Raw genomic sequence first — 19,013 nt, 5'->3', positions numbered from 1 at the left:
CTAGTCTGAGAAATTCAAATAATAAAATGGCAGATAAAATTCAGTGCTTATTTCTGAAACTTCTTATTCAGTGCCATAGAAACTCTCCTTTTCTTGAAGGATCTAGTGATACTTATGGTCCACTGACACATTGTTTTCACTGTTATTACCAGTGAGATAGTTCCTAGGGTGCATTTGGACTACCAAAATATTTTCTGTGCATGACATCCTTGTTTCAGGTACTAGTATATGCATGAATTTTTTTTTTTTTTTTAAAGAGCCATCTTCTCCTATTTTCCCTTGTGCAGTCTCTGTACAGGTATCTTCAAGGTTCCTATTAGTATCTTAACTAGTATTTTAACATGTTAACTAGATGCTAGAACCATTTGTCTCTGAAGTACAACTTGCATCTCCACTTCCAGGAAGAATTTTTTTTTTTTTTTTTTTTTTTTTAAACAGTAGGAGTGGTGACATGCTGAAACAGGCTGCCTTGAGAAGTTGTGGACACCCCATCCCTGGAAGTGTTCAAGGTTTGGCTGGATAGGGCTTTGAGCAACTTGATCTGGAAGATGGCCCTGCCCACAGCAGAGGGGTTGGAACTAGATTATCTTTGAAAATCCCTTCCAAACCAAGCCAGTCTGCAATTCTATGATTCTGTCAGGATGTGGGAATAGGAAGACACCAAAGTCTTATGGAAAAGCCATCAATCCTGATTTGACTCTTGTACTCAAGCTGTTTTTTAACAAGTGGGAAGCATAATGGTTATCTGTATATTCATATAATATTTGCAGTCTAGTCCACAGTTCTACCTTCTACCTATTGTCTCTGGATTCTGAGACCTACAAACTTCAGTGCTAAAGCAGTATGTCAGGATGAGAGCCATAAAGCATGCCAGCTTTTGTAAGGTCTTCAGCAATGCTGATAAATCTGCCTCTTCTAGGAGGGTTTCTGTTAAGTTTTCCATTCCTCTATTTCTCTCTCTCAGGCTGAAAAAGCTGATTGAACTTACTCTAGGAAGCTAATTAATATAGACTGAGGCACCTGATGAAACTCTGGGTTTGCAAAGTTCCAAAGATCCAAGAGTGGCACCTCTCTGTTGTAGACACTAATGTAAGATATAAGACTGTGTTTTCTAAATCAGTTGGCAACATTTTGCATGTCTAGCCCTATAATAATAGTGGGGTAAGACCATCTTACTTTGCCCCCACCCTGGCTTTCAGCCAAAGCTGTGTAGAAGCCCATGAAATGACAGATGCAGCAGGAGGTTCTTGCATTAAAGTATGTAAAAACTTATTAAAACATAATGGTTAACTAAGCTGATTAATATTGTAAATCAAAGAATATGGTACATTTTCAAAAGCAAGTACTGTAGTATATAAAAGACAGTATTAAACAGTCACTAAAGGTACTAGCTGTCATATTTTGAAGGTTAGAAACAGGTATCTGTGTCTTTTAGGGTAACTTCCATTCTAAGCAATACATACATGATAGCTTAGGAATCAAGCGATACTATTTTACTTGGTAAATTAAGGTGAGATGCAAATTACTGATTTTTTTCATAATTAACAAGGAAAAAGGAGCAGTAACAATAATTGTCTGTAAAAGAAACGCCATTCTCAACTTCAGTCTCTCTGACAAAGTATCAAAGATATTCCAATGGTTATGCTGTTAAATTCCATGTATTAAGTGGGTATGCAAACAAAAAGGACTGGAAACTGGCAATTCAAGCATCTTCACGCTAATTTCCTATAGTACACTTGAAGGAAGAAAAGAAAAAGAAAAGAAAGAAATAAAAAAAGGAAATCAAGCACTTAATGTCAATAATTAATGGAGAAAATCTCCCAGTTTGCTGTTTGGACCAGTCAAAGATGACAAGTTTATGATCATGTTAATAACAAACAAAGCACAGGAAAATATATCTTGAATGCTAGCAAGAGACTGGTTCTGTAAAACAAGCCTCTATTTATCACATTTTTTTACTGAAAACATCTTGGAGAAGTTGAATCCTCTATTTCGATTTTGTCTTGTAGATCCGTGCAAGAAAATCTCATCCTCTTTGTTGATTTTGTACAATTTCATACCTGTATCACCAATTTGGTATTTGCAGAATGATGCAGAAACGGTCTCTACAACACAGTTTTTAAACACATGCAAAAGAATCATTTCAAATCCTTTAACTGAAATTTACCTACAGGAGATACAACAATAAACTGTGTAATTATATCATCCAGAGTAGTGTGGAAACTTTAACTGGTAACATACCAATCTGAAAGTAAGAAAGTATTTTCTTTTGAGTCCTGCCAGTATTCTTTTGCTTAGCAAATACATTGTTGATAGACAGAAACAAGAATTTTCACAATAAGTAAAAATAGATGCATTACTTAAGAAAGGAATGCAGGATTCAGAGTCAGAATCATCTCTTTCGTACTTCAAAATTCAACACTGTTCAATATAGTTGTCCTTATCCATTGTGTGCTGGGGCTTTGGATGGCAGCATGTCAAAGTATCCTTTTGTATTTGGCAAATGACATTCAGTACAACAAAAATTATAACTTTTCAGGGTATCAAGACAAGGGAAAATGAATCTCAGTTAAGAGTATCCAAAGATACTGCATTTCTAGCAGCAGTGCATCCCCCTCCTAGTCTGCTGTGATGGTTCAGGATGAAGCCCTGGTCTTGGATTTAAATGTTGACTCCTGACACAGACTTTTATTTTCTAGTCTTTTGATCTGCTGATAAACTAGAAATAAATTACCTGTATTCCAGATGCTATCATCAAATTGATCATACATTGTTTTCAGCTGTTTGTAACAGGAAAGACTAAGAAAATAGGACCTGTTTCTTTTACACTATTGCTTTGGACAGTCATATCTCCTGAGTCATAGGATCCAGTCAATATACTAAGAAGCAAATTCAAGTCAGCATTAAGTTATTTCAATATCTTAAAAATGCAGTTCCTTGAGTACAAGTGTTGTGATCCAAATGGTAAAGCTGTCATTTTTTCAGATAGAAGTAGTCTAATTGTTGACCCTAAGGGATTGCCTGTCTTTTAGGAATATCTGAAAACCTGGTGTTTTATATAAAAAGTTCCAAAGTATAATAGCCAACATATATGTCTATATTTAAAATTTCCAGTCTTGTATCTCAGCTGCATACCAACTTCCTATCGTCTCAAGTTAATTGAAAATTTTATTATTGAGAGCTTTATTCTCCCTGTTCACACACACGTTAGAAAAAAAATCATGCACCAGTATACAAATTGATCCCAAGATAGGAAAAGTCAAAGAGGAAAGTTCATTTCAGGTATATTGCTGCACAGCTGATCTAGGGTTTTGGCCTTTGCTTCACAGTATCACTTACTGACTTACTGCTAAAGAGTGGATTAGGTGGAATTTGTTCTAGTTTGTCATCTGAATGCTTAAACATAATCTGCTTTTCAAAAGACATTCTCCAGTTTTATGTATGGCGCACGCAATAGTGGCATAATGCATTATTAAAGTTCAGATTGAAAAGAATGTGTTTTCATGAAGAAGCAATTTGTAATAACTGTAGAAAAAAAGTCTTCTGCTTCCTATGCAGGAGCAGATCAGAAAAGAACCTGGACATATCTAACTCATTTTCTTCCCATTGTGTTTGCCCATTAAGCAGATGAAGCACACACTTCCCATGCTGTTCCATTCATACAGCCCAGTGTTCATTCAGAAACAGAACGTTTCCTTTAGTTGATGGATTAAAGGCAGGAGAGGGGGAGGTGTGTAAAAATGTTTGGGGATTTGCAATATTTCAGGAACAATGTTTAAAGGTTAATTCACACTTGAAGTTTGTAATGTATATTTTACACAACTTTAAAACAAAACAGGTTCTGCCTCTTGAAAGAGCAAAAATAAATTTTAAAGATCAAGACCTAATGAAGTTTTTTGGGCAATTGCTGAGAAGCTAAATGTCAGGTTATTTTTAAAAGCAATCTTGTATTACACTTTCCATACACTAAAAAATTAAGCAAATACAATTTTTTCACCCCACATTGACTGACCTTGCATTATATTTTGGGAGGTTGAAATATGAACCTAAGAATGTGTATTAGTGACCTTATAAAAACAACAAGTAAACTCTGTAAGCAGCTTTAAAGGTTATTGTTTGCTTTTTATCTTCACTTGCAGACCAGGTGTCTAGCAAAGTAAATCTGAGGAAAAGCTACTTTTTGTTGGAGGCTCTTTGTGAACAAAACAGATGGCATAGAGAGCAGGTGTTAAAATAGTGAAAAAGGCAAACAGCAGATATTTTACAGGATGTTTAGCTATGGAAGAGCTAGGGGAAAAAAAAAACAGGCTGTTCTAAAGCATCTTATTTAGAAGTCTTTGCTCAAATACAAGAAACACTTCTCTGTCTTGTAAATCAGAATCTGTCTTTTGATCCCCCAAAGAATGGGTTAGAGATACTTATTCTATTCCTCTTGGCACTGATTTCCCAGGGACTGACAGGAGAAAGCACAGTTTTTACTAAATAAGGATGCTGGAATTTGTTTACCTGATGTCACTTATGATACTGTGTTTGTCTGCTTAGTGGCATTTAGGACTGAAGTGTTGTGTGATTTTACTATTTATGTTAGGAAATTGCTTAGCAGCTGGGTAAATTAGGCTGTTCTACATTGTGTAGTTTTCATCCTACATTGCACATCTGTTAATTTTCATCTTAACATTACAATGGTGAGCATTGTAAATTAATAAATAATGTAAATAAGTAGAAAGGTAAGTAAGTGAAGGAAAGTAAGTTTGCCTGCTTAAAAAAACAAAAACTACTCAACTGACATTATTTGGGTCTCTAAGTTAAGCATCCTAAACATCTAAAGAGAGATTTAGAGTTCCACACTGGAGCCTTCAAGTGTATGCATTTTGGATTTAAGCTTCAAGGCTCATTTTCAGGTTGATGAAAACCCTGCACTGTTTGTTCTGGAATGTGACTTTTAACACTCACAAATTCGCCAGCGGGTTTCATTGGCTGTATCACAGGAGTTCTGTAACTTTGTAACTGATGAGAGTAGTGAACCCTAATACAAAATTATTTTATAACTATGTATGAAATGACTATTCATTGTAAAAAACTGAATTCTCTCCATTCACAACACAGATTTCTTTCGCTATGAAGAAACCATTATGACATCACTGGAACACTTATTGGGAAATACAATGCCAAGTCCTCAAAACATTTATTGCTTAGGAAATAGGCATCTTGGTACAAAACATAAATGTTTGTTTATAAATGTACTCTGCAGTTAGACTATATTATCACAGTTTTCCAAATAGTAGCAAAATAAAGGTTTTTTAAGTCAAAATCTGTTGAACTGCATAGCATTTTGAATCAAATTAATTTCTATAAAAATGTGAAATAGTGATCACGTTTATTCTCCAGTAATACTAAGAATATATGCTGTAAAAATTTTTTTCTGCTCTTTCAGGTACAGACGTTGCCACTTTGGCAATAAACATGTCATTTTCCCTTAGTTCCAATGGAATTGCACTAAAAGAAGTTCTGTGATATCTGCAGCACCTTTTCCAGCCTATTTTTCCCTTGAATATTTTACAGGTCACTGAAAATGTTACAAGATGCAAAGGATATCTGCTAAAGAATTTTCTTGAAATTCTATCACTTCACAATTTCAGTGCAAGTCAGACTTGCAGTCTTTGCTGGAACTACAGGTCTTTTTTTAGTGGGGTTTAATAGGTTAATTTCTGCATCCAGGTTTTGAAATCACATTTCAGATAGTATTTTTCAGGCATGCCTCAGATAAAGGTACATTCTAGGTTCTTTAAATAGAGCTAAAATAGCCCTTGCCAGTTAGTTATAAATTAGTAGATGCTTCTTGCATGTCAGAAACTTCAGACATGCCCACGGTCCATCTGTGTAATTTGTCCAAGCAACTCAAATGTAATGACAAACTTTAAAGCACATTCTCTGCAGAACTGTGCAGTTCACTCTTCCTTTCTAGTTAAAATTATGTTCCCAGACTTCAAAATAACTTTTGATTGAAAGGTAATTCAGGAATTTAGCTTAGACAATGCACTCTGTGAATTTAGGCACTGTTCAAGGAAAAAAAAAAAAAGAAGTCACACTGAAACAGATAACAGGATGTCAAGTTTCTGGGATAGAAATTATATTACCCTACCTTCATTAGCCACTGAGTGTTGTTTTCCATGATGTTCTCAAGTAGCTGCAGTCTTTGAACTGAATCATCATAGTCCAGAGGTGCATCCCTTTGCACCGCGTTGGACACGTACGGAGTCGAGGAGCGGCAGTTGTCCGCCTCAGGCAGAAGGAAGGTGTAGCTGCACGACCCGTGCTGAACTTGGTACTGCTTCTTGCCTATCGTCTCCATGCTCTTACTGAAGGAGTTGTATCCTGAAGCTAAGAATATGCCGCAGCCCAAAAAGAAGCAGGCGGCCAGCTGCATTTTAATCCCTGCGGTGACTCGGCGGACCTAGGGAGCCTGGGTGCGCTGGCCAGAGCCCGGCCCTAGCTAACCTGCGGCGCAGCCGAGCGCTCCGCTGCCATGTGCCGTCAGGCGAGGGCTGGGCTCGCCTGCGTGCCCGCGGCGGGCCGGAGGTGCGGCCGCTGCCGCGCCGTGCCCGCGGCTGTCAGGCGCGGGAAGCAGCTGCGGCCGGCCCCGCCTGGCCCGCTGCCTTCCTGCGCCGCGCCGCGCCCCCGCCGCGCAGCCACCCCAGTCAATCGCTCCCCTGCCCTTATAGCTGGGTTGGTAGGAGCAGGCACACACGTGGAGCGGAGCCGCTCCTCCCTCCCGGGCTCGCCAGTGCCGGGGGGCACCGCACAGCGGCTAGCGGGAGCGGGGCGGCGAGAGGAAACCCCAGGGAGGAGCCGGCAGCGGCAGGACCCCTGCGAATTCCTGCAGTACGGCTCTCATTAAGGGTTTCCTAGACAGAGCAATCAGTTCCGATAGCCTCCAACTATGCTAGTAAATTATTTGCGCTGGTAATCATTTTTAGCTCTTTCCCCTCGAATCCCCTCCCTTCCCCCCCCCCTACATACAGAAGTCTATGGGCTTGTTTGTTCTTAATTTATTTTCTTTAAAATGTGCTGAACCAAGATGTAATTTAGTTAGTGTGTAATACATTGTGGAATTACAGAGAAAGACACTGTCCCAAGCATACAGAAGCAGGCTTGGGTACTCTATCGCAAAGAGAACAAGAGGGGCAGTAATTACGGGTTTTCAGCTGAACACAGACTTTGTATTTTACTGAATCTCTGAAATGAATACTCATGTTTAGGCACGTCTTTCAATAGTTAAGCGTTTACAAGCTTTTTATTTATTATTTTAAAGGCTTTTTTTGTCTGTATGACATGGCTAACTTTGGAAGTGCTAATGTTAATAAAAGAGTTAGAAATCACAAGTCAGCTGGTACTGGAAGAGGAAAAACCATCCAGAGTCAGCGGCAGTAAGGCATGGCTCAGGAAGTGGCATGGCTGAATAGGAATTACCCTGTTAGCTCTCCCTAGCCCAATTCTGTGCCCTTGGGAGTGGGAAATACCCATAAAAGGGGAGGGGAAATTCTAATAAAGTATTTGAAATGTATATGTAAGAGTAAAAAGGAGCTTCCCCTACTTCCCAACTCCCATGGTCTCTGCAATGATCGGTCATCTTGAAAAAGCGGAAAATTACTAGCCAACTAACCAGACCCTGGGAAAGAGTCCATTCTGCTGAAATTTTGGAAAAGTTTACTTCTCTGTAGGAACAAATTGTCTTCTTGAAACCAGCATGATAGGATACTGACTCCTTAAGACATACTGCCTGAGATTTTGGCTAGGTCTGGATCTGGAAACTATAGATTTTTCTTAATTAAAGTAAACAAAGGGAATGCCATGCTAGTCAAACTAACATGAATTACTGACCAAAGTTTCTCATATTCAAGGAAAATCCCAGCATGTCTCATGATCTCTTAGGACAGACTCCTACACAACTTGCTGTATCTCATATAGTGTATTAATGTGGCTTTACATTTTTATATCATGGAAATTGAGTTCAGGGGCTGTTAAAAATAATTGTAGCAGTTAAAATTCATGTTTTAGATTGTTGGAAGCTGCTGATCTTTCTTTACATAGTTACCTTTGGAAAGGAAAATCTCCAGAATTAAATTCTGGAGAATTCCAGAAAGATTCTGATTATATTTGGACTGTGATGAGTGGAACAAATTTGTCAGATTTTTTCCTGCGGAGTATTCATATGCTGTTGTTCATCCTTCTAACCAGAGGAAACAGAGGAATATGTTTGGAACAGTCAAGATTATTTGCAACAAAATATATGTATGTGGAGGGTTTGGTATATGAAGTATGCATTCTCCATCCCTTCAATTTTGTATTGCAATAGGAAAGCAGATTAATGTGACAGCTACTTGCATTGATGACAAAGTTTCCAACTTGTTGTATACTGATTTCTAATTTTCAATGAACTGAAGTCTTTGAAAGAATGTTTAATTCCATGTGAATAACAGTCTTTTGCAAGACACTTGACGAACCTACTATTATCCAATGAAGAATATAGCATTCGATTAATGCACTAGACTGTGTGAAGCATTTCTAGGTATCTAACCAGACATTCCAATTCAGTATCTTCTGTTATTTGGGTACTTTAATTAATTTGCTAAGTTAAATATGAATTTCCCATTAAGATTTGTCCTTAAATTGGTCTGTTCCCTGTTTTCCTTGCACACCTAGCCCAAAAAAATACAGGGCCATATTTTACTAGTCATCCTTCCTTTCACCACTATGTGCTTATGCTCAACAGAGTAGTGCTGAAAATTAGATTGCTCCAGCCCTGAAAATATCTGTCTCTTAATGAGGAAGAACTGGAGGATAATCTTTATTTTTCTGATTATATTGTCATGGATTTTTTTTTTAATTCTTTTGTTAGATATTAAATGAAAATATGAAACTGAGCAGTGTAGTCTTTTAGACATTTTCTTTTTAATTATTAGAAGTCTATTCAAGGGACTGAACACATATAAAATACAAGATTTAAGAGAGAATCTGCTGAGAATTCATTAGATAGGATCTCCATGAGAGGCTTAATTGAATCAGTAGTTTTTCAATGGCTATAAAGTTTGCCATCTGTGTGCCACCCCAGTGAGTCAGATCACCATTGTAATCTGGCAGCTCAGTTTTGCTGGGTTTTTGAGGAGAGAGGAGTGTCTCTAAAGGTTTGAACTGGAGTCTGTTTTCCTTTATGAAAGGCCAAAGCATGACCCTGGGAGGCCCTTGTGCTGTAATGAGGCCAGGACAAAAACTGAATTTGGAGACTGCCTAGGAAGCCTTGCTGTATCCTGGGCCTCCACTAGGGAGAACTATGGTTGTAGGAATACTGGAAAGAGAAACAAGTTCACCTTTTACTGTGTTTTAAGCTGGGTTTGGTTTTTGTGTCTTGGTTTTTTTGTTGTTGTTGTGAATGAATGAATGAATGAATGTATGAATGAGTAAATGGCCAGTTGCTGCGGCAGCTGTCTGCAGTTCAGGGAAAAGGTACGGAAAGCACAGGTATCATTCTAAGCAGTGACAACAAACCCCTAATGGAATACTCTTACCAGCACAGCAGGCACCCCCGATTAGCTACTACTCACTGTGCTTCTCATCTAGCTCTTGGAGTAACACCCTGAGGTTCACCATGGTAATGTTTTCTCCAACCTTTCATTGATAATCCCAGGCTGTAGAGGCAGTGACTGGAATACAACCCCCACACACACACGTAACTGAGAGAGGGTTTTGCTGTTTCCCCATCTGGGTCCAATGGATTCATATTGCTTTAATGAGGTGCTCTTTCCCAATGTCCAGGAAAGTTAGTGAATGTTCACCTTGCCAACAAAATAAATATACATCCCTTTAACCCTTCGCTACAGCATAGTGCCGTATTTGGTGCATCTTTTGGAGCAGTTGATTGTGATCCTTCACCCTTTCTATCCCTTTGGGAGCAGCTTTCCCAGCTGTGGAGGAGGAAGTGGTCTTCTCTGCCTCTCCAGGGAGTCAAAGCCAGTCAGAGTTCAGGGGGAAAGAAAGTAGTAACAGCTAAATTTAGAAAACTGGTGTGAAAAGTAAGGCAAGTTAAATCCATTTTTGTCCTTGAAATTTGAGGAAGAGGAAGGAAGATGCCTGAATACAGCCTTTTCGCTGAGCCTTAGAGGCATTTTAACAAGTCTGCTTGAAGGGGAGGGCTTATTCTGAAAACTGAATGACTGAGAAGATCTGTCCCTGTCAGTTATGAGAAGGACCATTTCTTTGTTAGACATGTTGAAGTAGGGAGGAATTTAAATAATGTGGCATGGAGTCTTATAAATGTCAGAAACTGAGTAAAAAGTTTTATTTCAGACTAGTCACACCCTCTCAGTATTTCTTTCATGTTCGTTGTTGTCTTCATCTTTCATTTCTGCTGTCGATATGGAGTGTTGTATTTACATTCACGATACATTTTTCCTGTAAACTAAAATATAGCTTTAGCCTGTGAGTTCCCGCTTGCTGTAGAGCCAAGTGTATACAATATATGCCATAAAAAAGTGAATAGTGGATTGGGATATTTAAAGTGCAAATTAGATCGTTCCCTTTTTAGAAAGAAGATACCCATTCTACAGAACTCACCTTATAAGCAGAGCTGAAATGTATATTTTGTCAAAACTAAACATTTAGAACATTTTGCCAGATGTGTGCAGGCAATTTCCTTTCCTGGGAAACAGTAAATTCCCTTACTGAGCCAATCCTGGGTTTCTTCCATACAGCATACGACTAGGCTGCTTTGAGAGAGATGCCTGAATTCTACTAACATTATCTTTCCAATTATCATTTTACTTACAGCTGTGCAGCTTCTGTTTGACAGGCAGATACAGAGCTCTTGTGAGATCTCTGATAGAAAAGGAAGTATATAAACTTCTTAAGTAATATGAGAAAATGTTGACTTGGCTTTAGTCTGCTATCTGCAAACTTTGCCACCTAAAACTTTCAGGACATTGATTTAGTAGGTAAGTTCTCATTTCAGCAGTTTTCTCATTTTAGGAAGGGAAAACTACGCAATAAAATATGTGCAAACTAAAGGCAAAACCCTGTAAACAAGTACGTTTGGTGCTGCATTCTTACAGGGATATTTGATCTACATATATAAATGAAAATGCTGCAATGTGAGAACATGTAACTTCAAAATCAAATCTGAGATGGAAAATCATCTGAAACGTGGAATAAATTAACAAAGTATTTTATATATTTCTGGTATTTACATTCCTCACATTTTGTCACTCAGTGTTAAGTCCCCACCTTTGATTCCTGGTACTTCAATATTAGTTTATGATACTTCCATTTGCTGTCTTCAAAATATTTTCTTTCACTGTGAGTAGTTTAGCATTTTTCTCAGGAACAAATGTCAACAAGGACAAGACTCATGAACTTGTAACTTAAAAAACAGGGGACAGGATCCAGGACTCTACTGGATTTTTAGTCTGCTGAAAATCTTGTCTGTTTTTAGATCTTACACTCTTTTTGAAAGAGAGGAGTGACAGGTTATTATGTTTTTCTATAAACCAAAAAATTTCTTTTCATCAAGACCCATAGTTCAGATTTTTAGCACTTTAATGATAATATCTTTCCACTTATTCTGACTTTCCCCACCATTTGCTCATTATCTTTTTTATTTAGTCTGAGCTTCTGCACCAGTCTCTCAAGACTTCTTTAACAAAGTCTCAGGATTCCACTCACTTTCTCAGCTGCAGCTTATTTCTAATCACTCAGAACATCTGGTGTACCATCTTGTGAATTCATAATCATCTCTATGTTCCATTTCTGACGTTCCATCATGTCTCCTTTGAGTGCCCTTCCTTACAAGGGAGGGCATTTGCCCAATAGTTCTCATATTGTACTTCTGCTGAAGGGACAAGAGGTCAATAATCTGATCCGCTTGAAATTTCAGTTACCACTCTGTCTTGGTGACTCAGTCTGTTTGTTCCCATCTTGCCTTGTAACATCCAATCCATCATTTCAGTACACAGTATTTTTCCTAGATGTCACAGCACTAGTGGAAGCATAATGCAGCCAAAACCAAACTTTGTGTATTCCCTTGGAAATGCTTGCATGCTCCCTTTTTCTCCTTGACAATTGATACTGCCACCATCCTTCGACACATTTAAATCTATAATCTGCAAGTTATGTTTCCTTTGTTTCTTTGATGTTTTATTCTCTCCCTTTTTTGATGCTATGCTTTCATTAATGTGTCTAAAATTCCTATCTTGGTCCTTATAATCAAGTTACTGAATTTTTTAACATGATCTGTCTGGCTCCTTCATAATATTTGAAATGTGACTTGCTTATGAAGCTTGTTATATTAGTTCTGCCTCAGTAAATTACATTCAACTTTGCTATCATAAGGATAGTTAGAGAACTATCAGATCTTCACAAAAGTAGATTATGTACTTAATTGCTTCAAATTTGGAAGGTCTAAATTCAGCACCTCTCCTACCAATATGTCAACTTCATTGCCTTCTTTGTAGCCACTGGCTGGATTGGCTTTCCTGGACTATTTTGGGTTAAACTTGGGATATCTTTTCTCAGATAATTGGATGTTTAATGTGATCATATTTTCAAATTATAGGCTTATTTTGGTGTCCCACTTTTTTTAATATAACATTTTCTCAAGTTTTTTTCATTGAGATTGTATTAACATCAAAAGACATTATATATTTTATATATACGTAATTATATCTGTATAAATGTGTGTGCTTAGAATGTTGTTGATGCTACTGTACCTAAGATATAATTGGTCATGTTAATTTAGATTGGGACTTTATGATATCACATCTTGAGTAATAACAATAACATGAATTAATGGGGTTTTTTAAATTCCTTTCGTTGTCATTTCCACATTCCAAAACTGTGTTAAATACAAAATGCTTCTTATTTCTGCTGTTTCATTACTTTCATAGTGATTTCTTTCTTCAGTCCAAATTTTCTAGTGATATCTAAAGTAGAATTCACAAGTATCTATGGAACACTAGTCTATACAAATAAGTAGGCACATATCTAAGAAGACTCTCACTGTGCATTAATGAAGTTCCTGTTTGTAGGACGGCTGGTAGTGTCTTTCACTGTGAGCATTTTCTGATAATGAATGTTATTTTAATCTTTGAAAGATGAGTCATCCACATACAGAAGTAGGAAGTGAGTCCCAGGATTATGAAGAATAGTTGCTACATGCCCTTCCTCCTTAACATTTTTATATAGTTTGGCTATAGTGCCCAAAGGCTGTGCTTATTCTCTTCAAAGTTAGGTGATGACAGCAAACTTTAGCTGGTAACAAGTATAATTACATTTTAAACTCAAATTGCACGAGTTAAAAACTAACATGGAAATTACAGCTAATGTTAAGGATCTTACAACTGCACTGCTGAATATCTGACAGTGTTAAGTGCTGTGCTCTGTGTATCTCCCATACTGGGCAAAGCATAATATAGCACTTGTTTAAACAGGTTATCATTGGTTTGAAACTGAATGAGATAACTTGTGTACTAATGTATAGCAACTAGCTCTAGTAAAGCCTTTAAAACCTGTTTTTAAAAATTGTTCCCATAGCACTTGTGGATTTATTCTTAACTGTTGAATTGTAAGTGAAAAAACTTAACAGATGTTATTACTCTGTATGCTTATATACTATTTCTATGCTTTGAAAAATGTCTTTTTAATTATAATTTTGTGCATTTGGACAATTTAAACCTAAAATCTTTATGTAAGGTTTTGACTTTTGTTGTATTATGTGAATGCTGTATTATGTTGATGTGAAAAGGCAGCAGACTCTGAAAGAATCCAGAATGCTTTTGAAAAATGAGAAATCTGTCTTACTGACATCCTAAAGAAAAATGCATGTGCCGTTTGTTTAAAGGAATGTATTTTTAAAAGGTCTAAGCAGCTGACAGTAAGATAGCCTTACAAATCACCCCAGTCGCTGTGATTTAAATCCTTCCTCTTGTAAGCAGTCATGCAGGTTAGCGGAAGGTCCTCTCATCTGGTAATAGCACACTTACTTGCTAATAACAGCATGTCATACTTCCAAAGAGCATGTTCAAGTTAAGAATCTGAATTCAAAGATAAACTGATGTCAAAGAGGGAATGAAAAGGAAGTGAAAAACTGTGTAAGAGGAATAAACAACGTTTCAGAGAGGGAGAGGACATTTACGGCAACAGTAAGGTACCTAGTTCCTGACATCTGTTTCCCTCAAGAAAAAAACACAGTGCATGCACTAACCTTTTTATGGAGAGTGCAAGAAAAATATTTGCAGCATGTTTTCATACATTTATATTTGTTGAACTGTATTATGGATGTATAATTTGAAGAGGACAGAGCAACTGCAAACTATTTTTGCACTCCATAACGATAAATATTTTCTTTTCAGTACCAATAAACATAGTTCAGTAATAGTTCTCAAAAACATTGCCCACCCTCTTGCTGATTCTACCACAAAAACTGGGCATTCTTTTCATTGTTGGTCCTACCGCTGTATAACCAAAGGAAGGAATTAAAGTGGGTTATTTTCTCTGGTTAGTGAGGCATCAGAACCCATGATGGGACAGGACAAAGTTACCAAGATTAGGGCTTCTTTCAGTTTGGACTCCTTGCCTCCATACAACTTATTGCTCTGTAAATATCAACATAAGTACCTCACCGGCTGAGTAACAGTCTATTCTTTATCTCTCCAAATAAATCCTTTGCTGGAAAGACAATCCTCCATCTCCAGTGGAATAGGTAGACAAGGTCAAGTCTCTTATAGGTATCCTATCATTAAACTGGGATATTGTCTTCCCAACACAAACCAATTAGAAATTCCTTTTACTGGACTTTCATCTAAATCTGAATTATTACTTGAGTAATTTCCCTACACAGGAAATTCAAATCTTTAAAAATCTGTATTCTGTCTCACTAGAAATATATGTACAGGAAATTTGGAGACAACATTGGTGATCTCTGTATTGTTTGAATGTGATTCCATGTTCAGGCTAGCCACAGCCAAAGTGACTTTCATTTACAAATCAATTAGTACAATCTTAGCTTATTAGCTTGAGTTTAAACTTGATTATAGAACACCTTGCTTGTAGTTGTATGTTCTTACTTGAATATTATGTCAATATTTTCAATCAAATCTGTGATCAAATTCTATTATAAATAATTAATAAAGCTTCACCTTTGGTTTTAAATGAAACATTATGATTTGTTACTGTTTCAGCAATGTGGCCTGAGCCTTAATAGCAATGTCCAGGGAATAGCATTTTCTTGAACATAAATAACTTTATTTCTAGTTCATCAAATTAGTTATCAGCTGATGTTCTACTAATTTCTCCCTTCCTTTGCCTGTTCACCCACTTGAGTATCATTTTTAGAAAGCAAAATCCATGCATTAAAATATTTACTAGATGATGTCATGAAATTACAGTGTCTCCTAACTCAGCCAGCTTAGAATATTTTCTTTTTGCATTAATGAAGATTGTATCCTTGTGTAGGGTGTTAAGGTGTCCTTCTTTGACTAAATGCAAAAATCAGGTCAACCAAGATTTCTTTGTGGAGTCAGAGAAATTTCTCTCCGTTAGTCAGAAGGAGACTCTTGGGTAACAAGTTCAGATGTCAGCACCAGAAGTTAGGTGAAATGAATGTCATGAGACTTATGGAAAAAAGTGACAGTTATTGGAGATTTCAAATGTGTTTTATTGTCTCAAAGTGCTGTTGTTAATATATTATCAGTATTTTTAATTTTATTACAGTTTTCAGACTATTGTATCCAAACTATTGTTTTGCCTCTCTTCTCTTTTGGTAATGGATTCACTTGGACTGTGAATTGATTAAAAAAAAAACAAGCCAGAAAGAAATTTGGTCTAAATAGATTATTCACCCTGGAAAGATAATTCTTTTACACTGTGGCCACATTTTGCAGGGTTAAGAGCACTATACCTTTGGTAAATGTCAATTGAAATGTTTAAGCAGGGACTTTTCTGGAACCCAGTGCAGCCCATGTTGAGGAAGGATGGACTAGCAATGGACTGAGTTTTTGGCCAGCTGTGAAGTATTCCAGGCAGGACTACAGCAGGCAGGGAAACTGTAGGGAGTCATGGCCTAAACTTTGTTTTAATTTCATACAGAGTATAAGGATATATCTTCTGAAGCTAAGATCTATGAGACTGTAGAAAAGCCTCTCATGAGAAGCGGTGGAATCCCTGTTGTATGAATAATACAGATGGCAAAACACTGAAAAATGTAAAATCCTGCACTGGCAGCAGTATGAATTAAGTGATTTAGTAAGCTTTTTCATCTCTTAATTTCTCTCATCAAACCTCATCACTCTGATGAAAGAAAGAAAAATGTTTATGTTGGACCTCCATGTGAAAAGTGCTTACAGGAAAAAAATATCCCTCTTCAGATGATAAAAATATAATTAATATATTTGAAATAATTCTTGCATTTTCTCACAGACATAAAATTAAACCTATCAGGCACAAGCTAATATTAATGCCTGCAAACTCTTAAGCACAATTATTCCAATATAATGCAGCAGTGGGTTTCATATTGGAAATTTTTATAGTTTCAGATTTCTTTGCAATATTGGGACAACTTCATTTTATATTATTAATTCCATCAATTACATGCAAAAGAATACAGCTATTCCAGTTGCTAAAAGCATCAGAGTGAAGCTGTGCTTCATAGACTATTATTGCCCACATGAAAACCTTCTTGGCTGACTGAGAAGTTTGCAACCAGACAAATTATTCTCAGTTATCAATGGCTTAATTGCTACTTCTGTTTTCAGAAATTTTTTTACAAAGAAAACTTATTTAAACATATTTAAAGTGAATAATAATTTAATTAGTGAATAATTTTTTTTAAGACGCACTTCATGGACATCATGAACTTAACAAGCCACAAATTTCTCTACTTTTAAAACCTCTATTTTGGAACATTTATTTCATGTGAAGTGGGCTCCTTTGTATTCATTTGCTTTTTACCTTGCTGGTTCTGCAATGGGGGCAGAAAATCTGCACTCACTTAACTCTGACCTAACTCTGCTGGCCCACAGTTTTAGACTATAGTACACCCAATAAAGAAAAATAACACTTGCTTTTAAGATAGCTATTTCAATAAACTGATAGCCTCAAGGACTAAGAAAAAAAGTGATGCTTTAAAGGCGAACTGGGGCCTTCTCATTTAGACTTTCCTAGTATCAGTCAGAACCTTTTTGTGATATGTCTGTCATGGAAAATGATCAGAAGCTGCTGAAGTAAACAAAACGTGGGTCTGTTCTGCATTATTGTAATTTGCAGATACCCTGTGCCTGCTTACAGAGGATGGCCAGAGGCTTTTAAAACTGTTAATGACATGAACAGTAGCCAAGAACTGTCTTTATTTGAAATACAAGTGTATTTTTAAAATAAACCAGAATGTGTGAATCCTCAAGCAGTTGACATTTGCATTAGCTTTAAACAGTGAGAATTTTTTTTAAAGATACAGATTTCTCACCAAACATTCTGTAGACTAGTTAAACAACTGGAAGCATTTTCAAGAGGCGTTACCACTACTTAAAATATTGGCTTTCATGACTGTTGTAAATCAGGCTTTACAATAAGTGACACTTGATTCCTTTTCATTGATTTCTCAGTGTTCATAAATTCATTAAATGTTCATTCATCAAATTCTATCTCTTTTCTGGCTCTTCCATGTCAGAAGGAGGCACCTGTTTCCAAAAAAAATGAATTGGCAGATGGCTTAGTAAGTATTGCACCATATCACAGCTGGTGGAATGAAGTAGTGTTAATAAAGAGAAGACAAACAGAAATTAATATATTCAGGACTAGAAATAAGGGAGAGAGGATTTTTTATCTTGTTCTTTTCTTTTTCTTCTTTTTTTTTAATTAATATTCTTCTATAAAAGTGGAGCTGTGAATCCTAAATACTAATTGTTGAAATACAGGACAGTTTGGGACTGTGTAACATCTCTGCACATGGACATCAAATACACTGTAGTGCATCTGCTGTACATGATGGTTTTATCCATGTATGCGCTGTGTCATTTTTCCAGTTTACTAGGCATCTGAAAACCAGCCTGGTTTCAATGAAAATACGTGGAAAGCCATGTTGCATATGCTTTTCATATGAGACATGAGATTTGACTGTGTAATACTGGACATCCTCCATTCTGTGGGACATCTGCCAAGCTCAGCAGAAATAAAAGTTACAGGCAGGAGAATAAAACCAGAGGAATAAGTGATTACTAAAACCTTATTCTGTTTTTAATTTTTATATTCTACTCTGGTCTCAGCTGCTTTATTCAACTTTTAACAATGTCTCTAGCTGGAATAGCCATGTATTCTGCACTTTAAAATGCTTTGTGGTTAAAACTTAAAAATGTTTAATGTTCAAAAATGAATGACAAAAGTTCTCAGCGTAGGTTTAGAGACTTCCAAAAATCCTAGTGTGTCTCCCTTTGCATCTTTAGGTAAGAATGTATCTCTGATCTATGAGTTTGAAAAAGCCTAAGAGTCTTTTAATATGCATAAGTAGTTTAGATTGTATTTGAAATGTAAACTGCAGCTGTTACAACTTCTCTCAAGAAAGATCTTACCTTGGTTTTGAGTGTTGCCAGTGATTATGTTACTCTGTCCTTTTGGTCTGTTATGTCCTAGATTGTGAACTAATAAGATTAAGAAAGAAATGATAGCTTAAATTTAGGGGAAATAATTCTATTCCTCATGGTTACAGAAGCATGAAAATGTTCCTCTGAAAAATGGCAATAGAAAGCAGCAAATAAATAAAAACCTTTTTTTTTAGCATGATTTTGAAAGCCAGAATCCTGGTTTCTGTATAGTTCAGTTAGCAGTCCCAGAAATGTAAATTCCAAAGTCCCATTTTAAGGCCTTCCTTTCACATTTCCAGAATGTAAAAGTAAATACTGATACCGTCTACATATTTGGCATTGCTTTCAAGATGTTGTTTTCTTGTATCTATTTATACATCTAATACTGTTTAA

General features: G+C 36.7%; 2 protein-coding genes across 3 annotated transcripts in view; one reads left to right on the top strand and one right to left on the bottom strand.

Annotated features, from left to right (window-relative positions):
• ANGPT2 (angiopoietin 2) overlaps nucleotides 1-6,690 on the bottom strand; it is a 41,966-nt gene extending 35,276 nt beyond the window's left edge. For both annotated transcript variants that reach the window (XM_082276923.1, XM_082276924.1), the window contains exon 1: nucleotides 6,143-6,690. In XM_082276923.1, the coding sequence (XP_082133049.1) occupies nucleotides 6,143-6,427 (285 nt within the window). In that variant the 5' untranslated portion in view covers nucleotides 6,428-6,690. The remainder of the gene's footprint in view (nucleotides 1-6,142) is intronic.
• Nucleotides 1-19,013, top strand: part of MCPH1 (microcephalin 1) — a gene marked incomplete at its 3' end in the record, with an annotated part of 126,489 nt that overhangs the window by 84,845 nt on the left and 22,631 nt on the right.

The sequence above is a fragment of the Coloeus monedula genome, assembly GCF_965178545.1.
Source record: "Coloeus monedula genome assembly, chromosome: 2".
Classification (NCBI taxonomy): domain Eukaryota; kingdom Metazoa; phylum Chordata; class Aves; order Passeriformes; family Corvidae; genus Coloeus; species Coloeus monedula.
The sequence above is the reverse complement of the archived record's forward strand: the minus strand, read 5'-3'. Positions and strand labels throughout refer to the sequence as shown.